This window comes from Rattus norvegicus, chromosome 1 (genome assembly GCF_021556685.1).
Source record: "Rattus norvegicus strain SHRSP/BbbUtx chromosome 1, alternate assembly SHRSP_T2T, whole genome shotgun sequence".
In the NCBI taxonomy this organism is placed as follows: domain Eukaryota; kingdom Metazoa; phylum Chordata; class Mammalia; order Rodentia; family Muridae; genus Rattus; species Rattus norvegicus.
The window spans coordinates 175,330,094-175,349,001 of record NC_141534.1 but is presented as its reverse complement, the minus strand read 5'-3'; the positions used below and the strand labels follow the sequence as shown (position 1 = coordinate 175,349,001).

Here is an 18,908-nt window from a genome sequence, read left to right as displayed (position 1 = left end):
AGTATTATCTGACTAAGAAACATGGAGTTATGAGAGGAAGCTATAGATTTAGGATGAGTTAGGGAGAGAGGGGGAAAATGGTACAACTATATTGTGAATATACTCAAAGATAGATTTAAGAATACAAAAAATATCCTGGTAGGAAAAGGATATGAGGGAGAAAAGAGTAGTGAAAAGACTAATAATCAAATCTGGGATGGTAGTGACATGGATCTTGCACAACTGCTAGTATTATCTTAAATTTTATAAAACAACATATTACTTTAGGAAAATGTTTTCTTACCAAGCTGTCTCTTCAGAGCATCTTTAATCTCATTATTTCTAAGGCTGTAGATGAGGGGATTCAACATGGGTATTATTACCATGTAGAATACAGACATCACTTTGTTCTGGTTAGTAGAGTAGCTAGACTTGGGCATCACATAAATAAATGTGATGGTCCCATAGAACAGAGTGACTGCTGTGAGATGGGAGGTGCAGGTGGAGAAGGCCTTCTGTCGACCCTCAGTTGAATGCATCTTTAGGATCGTGATGAGGATGTAGGAATAGGAGACAGCTATGAAAAACACTGTGATCATAGTAACTGAACCAGCAGAAAATGAAACAACAACTACGAAGATACTGTCATCAGAACAGGAGAGCTCAGCTAAAGGAGCAAAATCACAGAAAAAATGTTCAACTCTATTTGGGCCACAGAATAGAAAAGAAAAAAAGGCAGCCATAGCAAAGGAAGCATTAAAAAGACATCCTATATAAGATCCCATAACCAACTGGACACAGACTTGTGTGGACATTTTGGTGGAATAAAGCAGTGGGTTGCAGATTGCCATGAAGCGATCATAAGCCATGGCAGTCAAAAGGAAGCACTCAACTGACCCAAAGATATCACCTAAGCTGAGCTGTATGCCACATCCAAGATAGGAGATGGTATTTCTCTCTACCAAGAAGTTGACAAGCATATTGGGTGTGACAGAAGATGTAATGCCTATGTCAACAGAAGCCAAGTGGCTGAGAAAAAAGTACATGGGGTATGAAGCTGAGAGGAGACTCTGATGAGAAGGATGGTGCTGAGGTTCCCAGACACAGTCACCAGGTAGATGCACAGGATGATGGTGAAGAGGACAATCCTAAGGACTGGGTCATCTGTTAAGCCTACCAAAATGAACTTTGTCACTGAAGTGTGGTTTCCATCCTCCCAGAAAGCCATGGGATGTTGTAGCTGCTGCCAGATCAAGGCTGTGATAGATATAAGAAAAGGGAGAATTTATAGATCTCACTTCTTATCTTTTAATACAGACATGGAGAACATTACAAGCTAATATATTATTTTACTAATTGAACCAAAAGGTATCTTTGCTTAGGGTTTTTATTGCTTATAATTTTGGGCAAAATACAACCTTGAAATTTAAGGAGAAATGCCAGAAATATGTTATAAACTATATATAACCTTTATTTACATTTATTTATAATAAAACATACTTAATTGTCATTAAAATGTAGATATAAAATTACTAGACTTTTCCTGGTGAGGTTGCTTTCCATATAAAGCTTCTCACCACCAAGCCTGATACCTCACAGCCAGGGTTCAATTGCTGGAACTCAGATGATAGGAGGAGACAACTCCTGAATGTTGTCCTTTGACATCACACATATATGTTTTCTGTACCATTCTATTTACACAAATAAACAGATATATGTTGATATATATGTATATATACAATAATACGAATCTTGATAACAATATTTCTTATAAATGTAAGAAATGATTAAAGTCTAAAAGCATATTATTTAAAAAAGACTTAAATCTTTGCTAACTTTTACTGAATACTTTCTAAAATATGAGCACATGATTTAAATTTTATGTATTACTGTTTTGTTGTCTTCCACCCATTAATTTATTTTCTTATTTCCATTTTATAGAAGAAAATAATTTATCTATATCTATATCTATAACTATTATCTATCTATCTATCTATCTATCTATCTATCTATCTATCTATCTATCTATCTATCTATCTATCTATCTATCTATATCTTGGTGTACTTGAAGAGAATCCGGGTCTGATCCCTAGTACTCACCGAGTTTCTCACAGCAGTCTATGGTTCCAATTCTGGGGATCGAATGATCTTTTTTGGTGTTCATGGGGACCATGCATGCATGAGATGCACATATATATGTGCATGCATGCAACATTGATACACACAAAAATATAAAAGTAACAAATCTTTTAAAAGGGAATTAGAAATGAATATGAGGGAGGTTTGACTCAGTCTATTCCTGTTAGTAATAACACTATAAATGATTGGTGGCTATGAACTTGAAGGCACGTACAAATTTAGGACAGAGAGCAGGGTAGCATTTCAGTTTTCCAATGGCTAACAGAGATGTGCTTTGCTGTTGACACTGGTCATAAAGTTATCATTTCTGTAAGTAAGATCATGTCTTCATCAACTTTTAAAAAGATAAAACATCTTCTTTTCACAGTTGAGAAGAAATAGAATAGATATGTATTGTTGCACTAAATTTACAAATGGCACTTCCTGTTGTAAGTTCATTAAATATTGTAATTCTAAATTCATCACTATTTTAAAGTAATTTGAAATATCAATTTCATCGCCATGTGAAATATGAATGCTATTATCACATTATCATCATTTTTTATTAAACCACACCAAATCCTTTCCCAATATCATAGCATTTTAAAGCTAAAGTGGTATGGAATCGATTCACATGATTTTCATCAGAGGACCCTGCTCAATAAATATCCAAACTAAGACGTTAAGAGGTTTATCAATGTTCACCCAACATGGAGCAGATTGATTATCATCTCTCGCATTCTCTATTTACACTTTCATTTGTCACTGTGGTATCTGTGATGCTGGAAAATTCACTCCACAAACAAAGCAGGTCTTTGCATATGATATTCACTGACATAAGCATTTCGCAGTGTCTGTTGCCTAGATGCTTTCTGTGTACACCTTTGAGGGTCGTCATAGATTTGGGTCTTACCAGTGAGTGGATAAATAACAAATCTTTGAGAACTGGAGAGTACCTGGGAAGAGTGGAAGGAGAAAAAACTGTGACTGGGATATACTGTATGAGAGAAAAATATCTATTTTCAATAAAAAAAATCTTAGTTTTATACCCAATCATCCAGAATAATTTGCATATGTAGATATATGATGATTCCATAAAGTGTGTTTATTTTTCTTCTATTACATGCATCTGACTTCTTTACATACAATGCTTGGGAATGTATTGCATTTTCTAAGAAAAAATACAATTTTACCAACAAAGTAAAAAAAATCTTACCTCTTGAAATAAAAATTCATTTCAAAGTAAGAAGTCCAAAATTATTATGATTTTATAGCTGCAAAGTTGTCCTTATTGTATTTTTCACTGAATATAAGTCCCTGCTGAGACTCTGCCAGTATGAATTCAAATCATCAGGGATCATTACCTCATTCCCAGTGAGTACTGAGCAGTGCATTTTAACAAAAACACAATTAGATTTTTAGGAGTCTGTCAATCTCATACAACATTTGTTTTTCTCTTTATGTGGGTACTGATGTACTTGTGAATCATGAGAGGTACATGATAACTAATTATCTTAGGTAATTGTTCAAATTGATATTTGATTAAACTTAGTTCATACTAAAAGATTAAATGAGGTAAAAAGTGAACTATTTTGGCTCTTTTCATTCACATATGTGAATTTTTCTTTTAGTGTTTTAGTAGTTGATATAACATACTCTTTTAGGTAAGTGCATGGTGAATATAGGGAGAGATAAAATACAAAGTTGAATAATTATTTGAGTCAAATACAATTTTTATAGGCAAGAGTGCAAAATATAATTGTAACCTAGAATATAGTCCAAGAAAGGTATGGATGTTTTCCAAGTAACAATTAATATTTTATAATTCATATCCTCAAGTAAGTGACATATGGGAAAAGCTTATATGCTATAAAGGCAGATAGAATGCACACTGATATTCCTGAGGAGTCATCTCAACTCTACTGCTAATTTTTCTTTCACTAAGTTCTACATTGTACCCTTGATGTAACATTAATAAAAGTGTTTGGCCACTAAACATCAATTGATTTCCATTCAAAATGTCTCCTGTCCCTGCTGGCATAGGAGAGGTATAGACAGGATCATCACTTAAAACTACGTGTCTACTAATGTGGAGTATAAAGCAGTGAATCACAAAAAAGACCCTACATCAAAAGATTGGCTAACCAGGAAAGACAGTCTTATTGAATTCTGATCTTCCTACATGTTCCATGACATGCAGGTACATCAACTCACGTGGACACATGAACAACCATGCATACATAAATCACACATACAGCAGTAACAGTCAAAGCTTCCTTTGCTAAGATATATAGTTAATAATCTGTATAAATTATTCGCTCTCTTTTAAAGATGGTCTTGTGTAACCCAGGTTGATTTTGTAATTCCTAGGTAGCTAAGAAAGATTCTGAATGTCTGATTTTCTCTAACTATTTTCTCAAGTATTTAACTGACAAACATCTAACACTCAGTTTATGTGGTATTGGGGTTCTAGCAGAGAACTATAACTATTTGAGGCAAAGATTTGTATCAATTGGGTTATTTTCATAAGCTATATATTATATATATTATCTTATCTTAGATTAATACTTAGTTTACACACACACACACAGACACACACACTCATACATGCAATCTTCCTTGTGCAGAGGAAAGTGGGTAGAAGTTGAAATTAAACTATTTTTCTAAATGTATTCATTTGTCACATTGAATGATAGAATGTATAGTGTGAATGACTGTCCCCACGATTGCCTTATGAAAGGCTATGAGAAATTCATTTTTCATCCATTTCTTTCAAAAATATGTGTTGAATATTTTTTTGTATGCTAGAAATGGAGTGATCACTGCAGATAGGTTCAGGAAAATGAAACTCTTAGGAAATTTAGACTTCAGTGGAGGAGCCATTAGAGAATGAATACCCAACATAGAAAGTAGTGTAGAAGACAAATTACATTTACACATTACTCAGGAGCCATAGATACCACGCCATTGCAGAAGCAAGACTGACTTTCACCATCATGCTATGGAAATCAAGGTCAGGCATGTTGATTCCCCCTGAAGCATGGTTCCTTTGATTTGAGGTCATATGAGCTAGAGAAGCAATTCTCCTGACAGTTACTATTGAGATGCAGGAAGAAGCTACACTCCATGCTCTCATTTGCAATTAATTTTGCATTTTATTTCACATTTTCCAAGTATTTTTTAAATAAAATATGACCGTGTCACTTCCCTCTCTTTTTTCTCCTCCCTCTGACCTCTTCAATGCCCTTCCACTTTTTTCTCAAACCAACAACCTGTTTCTCTTTTATTTTTGTTGTTAAGTTATATTTAAATGTATAAATATGAAAAATAAGCTACCGAGTTCACTTAGTGGTGCTTCTATATATATAATCTCAGCTGGCAAATTTGATTTGGATAACATATTAGTAGCCTCAGTCCTTGGAGGAATTATTTCTCTATCTACCAACAGACTGACCATCAGGAGTCAAATTATACCTGATATTAAAAACATAACCAAGTACTAGGTTATGTATCTTAGAGGAGAACTTCCTACTGTTCCTTTGCTAGATCAGCATAATTCCTAATTGCATTTTAAAGTTTATCTTTATAAACTGCGGAGAGCTGGTCTCACACCTCACTTGGTGTCAGGGGCCAGTCCTGGCAGGGGTCTTCTTTTTTGTTGATTCTTTTGAGGCAGTGGAGAGGGAAGAGCATCAGCTGAGGATAAGACTTGGTCTTACAAGAAACACAGGTATGATAGGATTTGTCTTACAAGATATTAGGGTTGCTGTATAATAATAAAATGTTTACTTATCTAAGTCTGAGTTACTATGCTACTGTAGCTGATTTACTTATCTACATCTAAGTTACCATGCTACTGTAGCTGATCTGCCTTCTGTGTTCCTCTGAGGCAGTTTCTGGCACTTAGCACCTCATCCTGAAATAGCAGGAGATGAAGAAAAAGATTAATTGCTAGAGCATTTTCCCTTTTGTCCAGATGCCTCTTGCTTGTCAGGCTAGGGGGAAGTTTTGAGCAATAAACTTCTACTGAACCAAGAGAAGAGAATAGTGTTTGCAGAACGAGGAACTTTTACCTAGGCCAATATGCATAAGCTCAGATATATTCATATAGAGATTCATGAATGTGCTTTTATGCATTTCCATTCAAGCTAGTTGTGTCCAGTTTGCGTGGATTCTCACAATTACATACTTACACAAACACACCGAAATTTACATGTGCATAAGGAGCAATAGATCAAGCACTGGTACAGAAAGAACTCACTTATTCTGTATCAAAAATGAGCTCCAACCTTTATTGAACAGAGTAAGAAAAAGCTTCTACCCTTTTAGTGCTAAATGAATTAAATCCAAGTTTGTAAGATAAAAAGCTTTTTTCTTTTAATAAGACTAACCCTGCCTTGTTATTAAGAGAGGACCTGTTCTGTCCCATGGTAAGGAAAAGCCTGCCTGCTTCTTCTGCTCTCCGCAGCTTCTACTTTTTCCTTTCCCTCTGCATGCTGCAATTTGCTTTCTTAGTTTTTTTTTTTTTTTTGGTTCTTTTTTTCAGAGCTGGGGACCGAACCCAGGGCCTTGCGCTTCCTAGGCAAGCGCTCTATCACTGAGCTAAATCCCCAACCCTGCTTTCTTAGTTTTTTTTGGGGGGGGTTTCCTATAATCTCTACATTATTCCACTCTGCATTCTCCTTCAAATCTTGCTCCCTCTTCCTGCTCTGATGTCGCAATAATGCTCTTACTCTCAATGCCTTTTCTCACAATTCTATGCCTATACTTCTAAGGTCTTCTTGAGTTCAGTCCAGTCTAAAAAGTGTTCTGTCAAAAAACTTCTCCTCAGCTCTATTCCCTTTCTCAGTTAGTTCTGTTTTTCTCAGTTCAGTTCTGACTCTTCTCTTTGTCCTCAGCACTTAAACATCTTTCAGAATACATGATCACATCTTAAAAATTCATCACAGGTTCACGCAAAACTCAAGTCATAAATTGAAATATAAATTTACAACAGAGAATGGTTTTATATGCATATCCATTAGGAGTAATTATCTGACTAAATATCCATCACCTGTCACAGTTCCACAGGTTCACTGAAGGTTTAAAACCATAAGTAAGTTATTAGTAAAATTTTGTATAGATAAGCCCAGTCAATACTTTATCTTCTTCCCTAGAACCTATAATAAATCATGACTTCCCTTTTTATGGCCTTTGGTTAATTGTTTTACAACCTCTTAGAATGTGTTCTAAGTAGAAGAAAGTCTAGTTACTATCTGAGAGCAATTAATTGTTGACAATTTAGAGACTAACAGAGTTCTCATTGCAGTTTTGACTATCAAAGAGCTTAATAATCACTGATATAATTTTAGAAATTCTTTTAGAATCATCATTATGACTTAAGAAGTCATCTATTTGTCTATATAGCATCACTACAAGACAGTATATCTTCATGGATCTTCAGAGATCTGCTCCAAAGGGATGTGCTCTTACTTAGTGATTGTTATAATAATAACAGGAAAAGCATATTAATAACAGGAATCTTTCCTGAAATGAATTCCCTTATGGTTTTGTCCTATAAGGGTGAACCTGTTACAGATTATATAATAATCTGAAGCAGGCCATCTCAGGAAGATCACCTGCTAGTTATTCGCTTGTTCCAAAAAGGCTCCTGTGAACTTAGGTAGCACAATAGAGCTGGTCCTGGTGGCAAACCAAGGGCGAGTTTTCCTGGGGCAGTGATGGAGAACTTGCCCTGGTGATGTGCGTGTGAGAGAGGTGGCAGACTGTCTAGGTCAGCTACCACCCAGGCCCAGATCCAGGGTTTGATTTGGACTACCTACCCCAGCATCCTTCATCTTCTTAGACTTGAGCTTTGTAGAAGGAGATAAAAATGGATGAATTTAAATTCTTCTACATGAAGACTGCCGTTTGAACCAGCACCATTTGTTTAAAATGCTGTATTTTTTCCACTGGATAGCTTTAGCTTCTTTGTCAAAGATCAAGTCACCATAGGTTTGGGGCTTCATTTCTGGGTCTTCAATTCAAATGCATTGATCTACTTTCCTGCCTCTGTACAAATTCAATGCCATTTTTTTCACAATTACTCTATAGTACAGCTTGAGGTCAAGCCTGGTGATTCCCATAGAAGTTCTTTTTATTGTTAAGAATAGTTTTAGCTATCCTAGGTTTTTTGTTATTCCATATGAATTTGAGAATTGCTCTTTCTAACTGTATGAAGAATTGAGTTGGAATTTTGATTGCATTGTATCTGTAGATTGCTTTTGGAAAGATGGCCATTTTTACTATATTAATTCTGCAAATGCATGAGCATGGAAGATCTGTCTATCTTGTGAGGTCTTCTTTGGTTTCTTTCTTCAGGGATTTGAAGTTCTTGTCAAACAGACTGTTCACTTGCTTTGTTAGAGTTATACTAAAATATTTTATATTATTTGTGGCTATTGTGAAGGGTGCTGTTTCCCCAATTTCTTCCTCATCTTGTTTATCCCTTGAGTAGAGGATTGTTAGAGTTAATTTTATAACCAGCCTCTTTGCTGAAGTTCTTTATGAGCTGTAGGAGTTCTCTGGTAGAATTTTTGTGATTGATTATGTATACTTCATATCATCTGCACGTAGTGATATGCTGACTTCCTCCCTCCCGATTTGGATCCCTTTGATCTCTTTTTGTTGTCTATGTTCTGGCTAGATGTTCAAGTATGCTATTGATTAGGTAGGTAAAATGTGGGCACCCTTGTTTTGTCTCTGATTTTAATGGGATTGTTTTGAATTTGTATTTAGTTTAATATTGGCTATTGAGTAGCTATATATTGCTTTAATTATATTTAGGTCTGTACCTTGAATTACAGATCTCTCCCATACATTTACGTGAATGGATGTTGAATTTTAAAAAAGGCTTTTCAGTATCTAATGTGATGATTATTTGGGGTTTTTTCTTCCAGTTTGTTTATATAATGGATTACATTGATGGATATCCCTATATGGAGCCATCCCTGCATTCCTGGGATGAAGCCTATTTGATCATGAAGGATGACCATTTTGATGTGTTTGCATATTCAGTTTGTGAGAATTTTATTGAGTATTTCTGCATCTACAATTATTAGGAAAATTGCTCTGTAGTTCTCTTTCTATAATGGATCTTTGTGGTTTAGGTATCAATGTAACTATGGCTTCATAGAAAGAATCTGTTTCTATTTTATGGAATAGTTTGAGGAGTATTGGTATTAGAACTTCTTTGAAGGCCTCATAGAATTCTGCATTGAAACCATCTTGCGCTGGACTTTTCTTGGTTGGGGAACCTTTAGTGACTGTTTCCATTTCGATGGGAGATACATGACTGTTTAGATGATATATATGATCCTGATTTAACTTTGATACCTGGTATCTGTCTAGGAAATAATCCATTTCATCCAGGTTTTCCAGTTTTGTTGAATATAGACTTTTGTAATAGGGTCTGATTTGTTTTTTTAATTTCCTCAGTTTCTGTTGTTATGTCTCCCTTTTAATTCCTGATTTTATTTGGATAATGTTTCTGTGCCCTCTTGTTACTCTGGTTAAAGTTTTATCTAACTTGTTGATTTGTTGATTTTTTGTATAATTCTTTTTGTTTATACAGGGTTGATTTGAGCCCTGAGTTTATTTCTTGTTTTCTACTCCTCTTGGGTATATTTGCTTCTTTTTGTTCTAGAACTTTAAGATGTACTCTTAAGCTTCTAATGTATGACCTTTCCAATTTCTTTATGGAGGCACTCAGAGCTATGGATTTTTCTCTTAGCACTGCTTTCATTGTATTCCATAAGTTTGGGTATGTTGCACCTTGATTTACTTTGAATTCTAAAAAGTCTTTAATTTCTTTATTTCTTCCCTGTCCAAGTAATTATTCAGTCGATACTTTTTCAGCTTTCACATGTATGTGGGATTTGTTTTTGTTGCTATAGAAGAGTAGCCTTGGTCTGTTTTGGTCTAATAGAATATGTGGCATTAATCCAATGTTCTTTTATCTGTTGAGGTTTCTTTTGTGTCTGAATATATGGTCCACTTTTGAGAAAGTGTCATGAAGTTCTGAGAAGAAGGTATATTACATTTTAATGGTTATCTTCATCAAACCATCTTTCAGAGCAATTATTTTTTCTCCCTTAATTGGTAAGTCCTTTTTCTTCTCTTGTATACTTCTGTCTTTAATTTCAAAAATTTAATCTGTCTATGGCATGTTCTGTGTATCTGGAATCAAACGTTGCACAAAGTTCTCTAAACCAGTAACTACAAGGACCTGGATGATCAACTCAGTGTTTGCCTTTCTTGGTTTTTCTTAATTTAAAATAGAATAGTATCAACTGTATGATTCCATCTTGTCTACTCTTTCACTGGACTTCTTTTTTCATTTTTCACTTTTGTTGGGATGATTCCTTACAAATTTTTCTTTGACTGCTTGCTCACCATATCACTGCTGTTGTTCTTCCTTTCTGTAGCAACAGTTGCTATGGTGAAATACTGACCAAAACCAAGTTGTAGTGGAAAGGTTTTATCTGGCCTTTACTTCAATGTCACTGTCCATCATTGAGGTGGAAACTCAAAGATGGAAACTGGAGTCAGGAAGTGAAGCAGAGACCATGAATGTACAGTGCTTATTGGCTTGCTATCAATGGCTTCTTCAATTCCTTTCTTTATAACACATAGATAAGACCATCTGCCCAGAAGTGATACTGTCTACAATGAGAAGGACCTTCCTCCATTTATCATTAAGCAAAAATGTTTACAGAAGCATTCACAGGCCAGTCTAATGGAGGCACTTTCTTAAATGCTAAGCCCTCTTCCCAGATAACTATAACTGATTTCAAGTTGACAAAAATTCACTTATCATGTCACTCAGCTACAGAATGATAGCAGTGCTCATTTACCCAGTTTATTTGCTGGCCTGAAATATAAAGTAGGATAGTGTGAGTCAGTTTCCCACTCCATAGAGTCACTGGAAATAGATGAGTGGGAAGGTCCTACTTCTTCATTTGTGTTTGTGTAAAGTATGGCAAATGTTGCCCAAGGAGTTTCTGTTGGGCTACAGCTACAGTCTCACCATTTCTTCTTAACAGCTTTGGTATCTGTATCTTCCTGGGTTTTGAAAGCTCTTCAATATCATTAGAAAATAAAACCATAAAATTCAAGAAACTCACTGCTGTGTTATCCCATTAGTTCTGAGGTACCGAAGCAGTTCCTCTCCTTTCTTTTGTAAATGTCCCATAATTACTTTTTGAAATAATGTATACCAAAACTCTTTACTACAATTCTCACTTATTTTAAAGAATGTTAGCCTAATACAATTAAGCATGATAGCTAAGAGTTGGAGGTCTCCATATTTATAATTGAAAAAGCTTTCTAAGAACAATGTGTCACCTCATAGCTGATTCTAGATCCTGTCTAGATCACAATCTGTACTACCATGATGACATTTCAGTAGTTTCTAAGACATAGTAAGTAATGTAAATCTTTTGAGGTTTTGAGAAAAAAAGTATTTTCTTTAGATTTGTATGGCTGAGGCTGATGTGTGAAGAATAAATTAGGAGAGAGTAAGGACAGGAGAAAACCTTTTTATGGTTGTCTAGGCTTATCCATATAAAAAGAATAAACACAGAGATATACATATATAAGCATAGTCATATATGCAGACATTCAAGAACATAATGCAAAGGAGATTTGAAATAAGTGGGCCTCAAGCTATAGAAACAAGCAGTACATAATATTGGCATATAAACACACATATCAACTTATGGAATCAAGTTGAAGGCCCAGACATGAATTCAGACACTTATGAACACATTATTTTTGATGAAGAAGTTAGAGAAATTGGGTAAATGCATCTTCAGCAAATGGTGCTGATCATACTGGGGTCTGCATGTAGAGGAATACAAATAGATTCATGTTTACAACACTTCACCATACAAAAATCTAAGTAATTCAAATATTTCAATATAAAATCAGACACACTGAACCTGATAGAAGAGAAAGTGTGGGACAGCCTAGACTGCATTGATACAGGAAACAACATATTGAATAAGAATGCTGGTGCTCCTGCACAAAGATCAACAATTAATGAACAGGACCTCTGAAAACTTAAAAGTTTCTGTAAAGCAAAGCACACCTTCAATTAGACAATGATATAGTCTATGGAATTGGAAAAGACTTTTATCAACGTTATATGTGATAAAGGCTTAACATACAAAATATATAAAGAACTCAGGAAACTGGAGATTAACAAGTCAAACAGTACAACTTATAAACATGGTGCAGATCTAAAGAGAGAAATCTCAATAGAGAAATCCCAAATGGCTAATAAACACTTAAAGAAATTTTCTACAGACTTAGCTATCAGAGTAAAGCAAATAAAAACTACTTTGAGATTTTACTTTATACTTGTCAGAAGGATTAAGATCAGTAATATAACTGATAGCTCATGCTGCCAGTGACATGGAGCAAGTGGAATACTCCTCCATTGCTCACAGGATTTCATATTTGTACAACCACCATGGAAATCAATATGACAGTTCCTGAGATAGATCAGAATAGATCTACTTAAGTGTGGGTTTCACTTTTCCTTGGGGGTCTTTGACCACTGCCCCACTAGGGCTCCAACCAGAAGTAACAAGGAGGGTTCTGACAACTGTATGATGTACAGTCTTCTGGAGACAGTTTCAGTGAGACAGGTCTACTTTATTTCTCCAGTGGTAGGATATATAAAGATTTTTATGGGTATTAGTGAAAAGAGATAATTGGTCACAATACAGTACCTAAAGATGAAAGAGTGATATTCATGTAGTAAATCATGAGGCACTTTCAGGAAACACAACAGTTTCCTGTATAATTAAGTTTAAGCCGAAGCCAGTGTCAGGAAAGAAAAGGTTTACAAGTTGGGGAAAAATACTGCCAAGGTCCTTTGCTGTTATTTGTTCCTTGGGCTGAAAGGAGGGGGCTGCTGGAGGCTTGCCAGAGCTCAGTCAAACTGAAAGCGAAGGGTATGTATTCCAAGAGCCAATGATTTTTGTTTTCTTTTTAGTGTTTTAAACCTTCAATTCATTATAGATAGAAAACATCAGAAATATATATCTCATTGACATTATATTGCATTAATTAATAGATGTATTTTTAAACAAAACCCTTCTGTTATCATATTTATTATTTTTATCATCATATCTATATCCATAATAATAGAGATTGCCTGAGCCTTTCTTATCATAATTCTCTCCCCTCCCCCATAAGGTTTCAACCTGATGGGTGTTGTTCAACAAAACTTTTAAAGTCATGATTATTTTGTAACCATCGGTTATTTTTGTTAGTTACTTTTTTCTAGTAACCATTATACACCAACAAAGGCATTTCAATTATTTAATAAATTTTGAAGTGTTTACATACATATATATATATATATATATGACAAACCCAATTATTAACAGTTTAAACAATTCAGCACTTATGAAATCAGTATCAAGTGCTTTACCTTAATGCTATAAAACTTGACTGCTAGTAAGAAAAGCTCCCACATGTGAATGCATGAAAGTGTATCTTCAAAACCTCATCAGAGAACAATTTATAATCCTATCTTTTACAAGTCTGATTTTTAGGACAGGAATTAAATAACATTTTATCCCAACTCAAACATATCTCCAGAGACCCTGGTTAGCTCGTACCATATGCACTGGTTCAGGATGATTTTAATCCTGAGTTGTTTTATATAAACTTTTTATTAATGATATTATAGATTATTAATCATATATCATAAATTATAAATCAATATTTTATAATGAAGACATACAAAATGCAGTAACCTAATAACTTGACTGATCAGAAATAACATTTTTTTATTTTTTTAAAATTTTTTTAGCTATAATATTAAGGGAGGGGCTCCTTGCTACCCGTTAAATCCAATTCTCATAGGCATGAATGTTTTATAGTAAAATTGGTCATCCTGCTTTCTTACTAAAACATTTGAGAAGCTGATGGACCTTTTAAGAGCAGCCTACACAGAGCCTCTTGATCCAGACAGATGGCTGGGCTCCAAGGCAGCTCCACTTTATCAGTTTTTGTTGTCCCAATTCATCTTCTTTTTTTCCTTCTTAAAATCCTTAAAATGAGTTAAAGCTAAGTTAAAGAGGCGATCAATCAGGAAATGAAGTTTTAACCGTTTTTCTCCAGACCAAGATGTCCCACCAAAAGCCCCTAGATGTTCTTTCTACCGTGCAGGAGGTACAATTAAAAAGAGAGTTGATTGATCCGCTGGCCATTCGTTCCTACAAAAGATAGTTTACCCAGTTAGGTAGAGTTATGCTTCGATTCTCTGCCAAGCCTCTTAACTCCTTGAAGTGTAATTGGACTAGGTCCAGTGGAGTGGAGCTGGGTGACTGCCCCATGGTGTCTCTCAAGGTAATAGGCGAGAACAAGTAATCCACAAGCACATAAAAGACACAATAAGCCTATAGGAGTTTGAAAGGGAAACCAATTGAAGCTGATGGCAGCCTCTCCTATGCGAGCAGTCCAGTCTATCAGGAAAAACTAGCCTCCACCAAACCATGGGTTTGGTCAGAGTTCTTTGCCTCCCACTGCCACTGAGAAGGATCAGGAGACAGTGATTTCTCTTGCCCTCGAACATGGCTACTACAACCTGTCAGCCTCTACCAAAGTCTGGGTCAAATCATACAAATGGGAGCTTTTCATCTCTACCACAGGGAGTTCAGAAGTGTCTCTGGAATGAATCAGCCAGGAGGAAGTCTATAGCACAACTGTCCTGGGTCTGGTAGGCTCCAGGTTGTGTCAGTCAAAGAAATGGAGAAGGAGAAATGAAAAGCTCACCCTATATTGAATAGAGCAGACTTCCCAAGCAAGACAGGGTAAGAGACAAAAGCACAGAGGGCCTCAACTCGCTTATAGTTGTAGATCAAATTGCACCCCTAAAATGCTCTATTATCACATTGGGGGTCCTCAGTAATCCTACTGGATGAGCCCCCAAATATTAGGATCCAAGAGTCACTGAAAGAAGACCCCAGAGTCAAATAGTATGCAGACACAAAGAACATTTGTTGTGCAGAAATTACCAGAATGAAGTCAACCATTCTTCAAAATAAAGACCCAGACAAAGTTGTACAGGTCTTTTTTTTTTAGAGAACTAGGAGGATTTTAGCTAGGATTAGGTAATCTGAATCTTCACTGGTTGGTTCAGAGAATGTTACACTAGTCGACTTTTGATTGACTGTTATATTAGTTTCACTATATTTGGTGAGAAATTCCAGGGACTGACCCAGCTCCAAGCTTATCCTTCCATTGTGAGAGCCATTAATGCTATGGACAGTCCATTGTCCATAGCTCCCTCTGAGATGCCCAATCTGTTTCCCTGAGAAACTGAAACTTTTTCCATTCCCAAGGTTTTTAAACTTTAAGGGGATCTCTCAACATAGGTTTATGATTTCATGACAAATATCTTGTAGACTTTGTTTACTGATGAAATCCTTTAACATCACAGGTTCTGGGTACCATGGAACAACAGAATATAGGGCTGTAATTCTCAAGATATGAGAGTCAGCCTGCTTCTAGCTGGGTGAACATGGATAAAACTAATATTTGAGGTTGAATATTCATCCTTGGTCTCTGTGGGCAATCACATTATTTCCTTTCAATGTGCTACAGCTAGAAAACATCTTTCTGTTAGGAAAGGATTTGATGAGTGTATGAATAAGCACTTCCTAACATTATGGTAAGTAGTAATCACATAGCAGCTGGTGATTACACTGATAGTACAATGTACTGATAGTAAAGCATTGTTTTAATTACCGAGTGTCTAAAATACTTAATATGTTTCTCATTAGTCTTCCCATTTATAATTTTAGTATGAGTTCTTATTAAATCTTCCAATATCTTATTTCTTGCTATAAAAATTGGTCTAATGTATTCAGGCAGCTGATATTCTAGATGGCCCATGTCATAAACAAGGTCTCTTGTTGGTAGCAAAACGCTGACCTGATACATCTCCCAAATGAACACATGCTCTTCACTTTATTGTCAGTCTTAACATATAGTATACAGCGTACTGTACAGAGTAAATATATATAGAAAACTCAATTCATTCTGCCTGTGGTTCATAGTCTTCTCTTTTTTAATTTATCCCCCTGTCCATCCCATAATCCCACCCCCTGTCTCCATGAGGACGTCTCCACCCCTTATCCTCTACCACCAGCCCTTCTAGAGCTCCCAACTCCCTGGGGCCTCCAGTCTCTTGAGGGTTAGGTGCATCCTCTCTGACTAAACACAGACAGGGCATTCATCTGCTGTATATGTGTTGGGGGCCTCATATCAGCTGATATATGCTGCCTGGTTGATGGTCCAGTATCTGAGAAATCTTAGGGGTCCATGTTAGTTGAGACTGCTGGTCCTCCTACAGAGCTACCCTCTTCCTCAGTTTCTTCCAATTTTCCATAATTTAAGTGCAGGGGGCAGCAGCTTCTGTCCATTGGACTGGTGTAAATATCTGCATCTGACTCAGCTGCTTGTTGGGTCTTTCAGAGATCAATCATGATAGCCCAGGGATCCACCTGGGGATCCATCACATATACGGCCACTAAAACCAGACACTATTGTCAATGCCAAGAAGCGTTCGCTGACAGGAGCCTGATATAGCTGTCTCCTGAGAGGCTCTGCCAGAGTCTGACAAATGCAGAGGCAGATGCTTGCAGCCAAACATTGGACTGAGCATGGGGTCCCCAATGGAGGAGTTAGAGAAAGGACTGCAAAAGCTTAAGGGGTTTGCAACCCATAGGAAGAAAAACAATATCAACCAACCACATGCTCCAAAGCTCCTAGGGACTAAACCACCAACCAAAAAGTATACATGGAAATATCCAAGCATCAGCTATGTATGTAGCAGAGGATGGCCTTATCTGGCCTCAATGTGAGGAGAGGCCCTTGGTCCTCTGAAGGCTAGATGCCTCAGTATAGAGAAATGCCAGATCAGGGAAGCAGGAGCGAGTGGGTGGGTGGGTGGGGAGGTGAGAGTGGGTGGGTGAGTTTGGGAGCACCTTCGTAGAAACAGGCGGAATGAGGATAGGATAGGGAGTTTGCAGAGGAGACACCAGAAAAGGGCAATGTAACTTAAAAAAATAATCCAATAAAAAAAGGAAATGTATGGTAAAGCAAAACCACTCTATCTATGATCAATAAAGAGAAAAGACAAAGATTATTCTGGGTGCAAAAACTCCTTTATGGCATGTCTCTAATGCAGTAAAAATTGCCCTCTAGGTTTAGCCTCTCTGATACTAACCCTCAAAACAGCACTAGGGCACCCATATTTACCAAACACATAAAACATTGGGAGAAGAAGCAATCCTTATTTGAATTGATGATTATTTTTTTTAAATATGAAAATAAATCTAAACTTTTCAGCAGATAATATTTTACAAGTTTCAATTTACATTCTTAATTAGAACATTTTATTTATTTAAAGTAACTTAGTATGTCCCTGTTATGTTTTTGCTAATTTGAAAATTGTATTCTGATATATATCATGATTCTCATTCACTAATAACATCAGAAGACTTCTTAAATCATAGACACTCACTTTCCTTTTAATATTATTATATCTTAGAGACTTTTTGGCTATAGCAATCCCATAGCATATTTCCCATAACAGATTTCTCTATGAACATGTTTTCCTGCCTATATGTCTCTTAAGAGCATCTTTAATTTCATTATTTCTGAGGCTATAGATGAGTGGATTCAACATGGGGATCACCACTATGTAGAACACAGACACCACCTTGTTCTGGTCTGTAGAGTAGCTAGACTTGGGCATCAGGTAGATGAGTGTGACAGTACCATAGAACAGAGTGACTGCTGTGAGGTGGGAGGTGCAGGTGGAGAAGGCCTTGTGGCGGCTTCCAGTGGAGCGCATCTTCAGAATGGTGATGAGGATATAGATATAGGAGACAGCTATGATAAGCACTGTGATCACAATGACAGTACCACTAGAAATTGTGACAAGAACAATAAAGACACTGTCCTCAGAACAGGAGAGCTCAACTAAAGGAGTAAAATCACAAAAAAAAATGGTTGATTCTATTTGGTCCACAAAAGAAGAAAGAAAAAAATGAAAGGGTAAAGGAGGAAGCATTCAGAAAACCACTTATGTATGCTACTACAAGCAACTGGACACAGACTTGTGTTGACATTTTGGTTGAATAAAGCAGTGGACTACAGATTGCCACAAAGCGATCATAAGCCATGGCAGCTAGAACAAAGCACTCAACTGTCCCAAAGAAAGCACCTGAGCCAAGCTGGATGCCACACCCTAGGGTGGTAATGGTATTTTTCTCCACCAGGAAGCTAACAAGCATATTGGGTGTGACAGAAGATGAGTAGCCTATATCAGCAGAACCCAAGTGGCTGAGAAAAAAGTACATGGGGTGATGGAGCTGAGATGAGACTCTGATGAGAAGGATGGTGCTGAGGTTCCCAGACACAGTCACCAGGTAGATGCACAGGATGATGGTGAAGAGGACAACTCTAAGAACTGGGTCATCTGTTAAGCCCAATAAAATGAACTCTGTCACTGTTGTGTGGTTCCCATCCTCTTGGAAAGCCATGGGACAGTGTAGGTGCTGCTAGATTAAGGCTATGATGGAGACATTATGGAAAGGTATTTTCATTTATGTAGCATCATTTTCATTCACACAAACAAGAAGATATCACAAATAAATATATCATTTAAAGAGAATGTAACAGTTAAATCAGACAAAGTTTTATTTAAGTCTCTTGGTATGCATACATTTATGTGTAATTTATGT

General features: G+C 36.4%; 1 protein-coding gene and 1 pseudogene across 1 annotated transcript; both read right to left on the bottom strand.

Moving 5' to 3' along the window:
- On the bottom strand, positions 264-1,207 carry Or5p75-ps1 (olfactory receptor family 5 subfamily P member 75, pseudogene 1; annotated as a pseudogene).
- Or5p78c (olfactory receptor family 5 subfamily P member 78C) lies at positions 17,762-18,707 on the bottom strand. The gene is given in 2 exon segments (NM_001000733.1): positions 17,762-18,162; positions 18,164-18,707. Coding segments are annotated over 2 exon segments (945 nt in total).
- Positions 18,708-18,908: the final 201 nt, after the last annotated feature.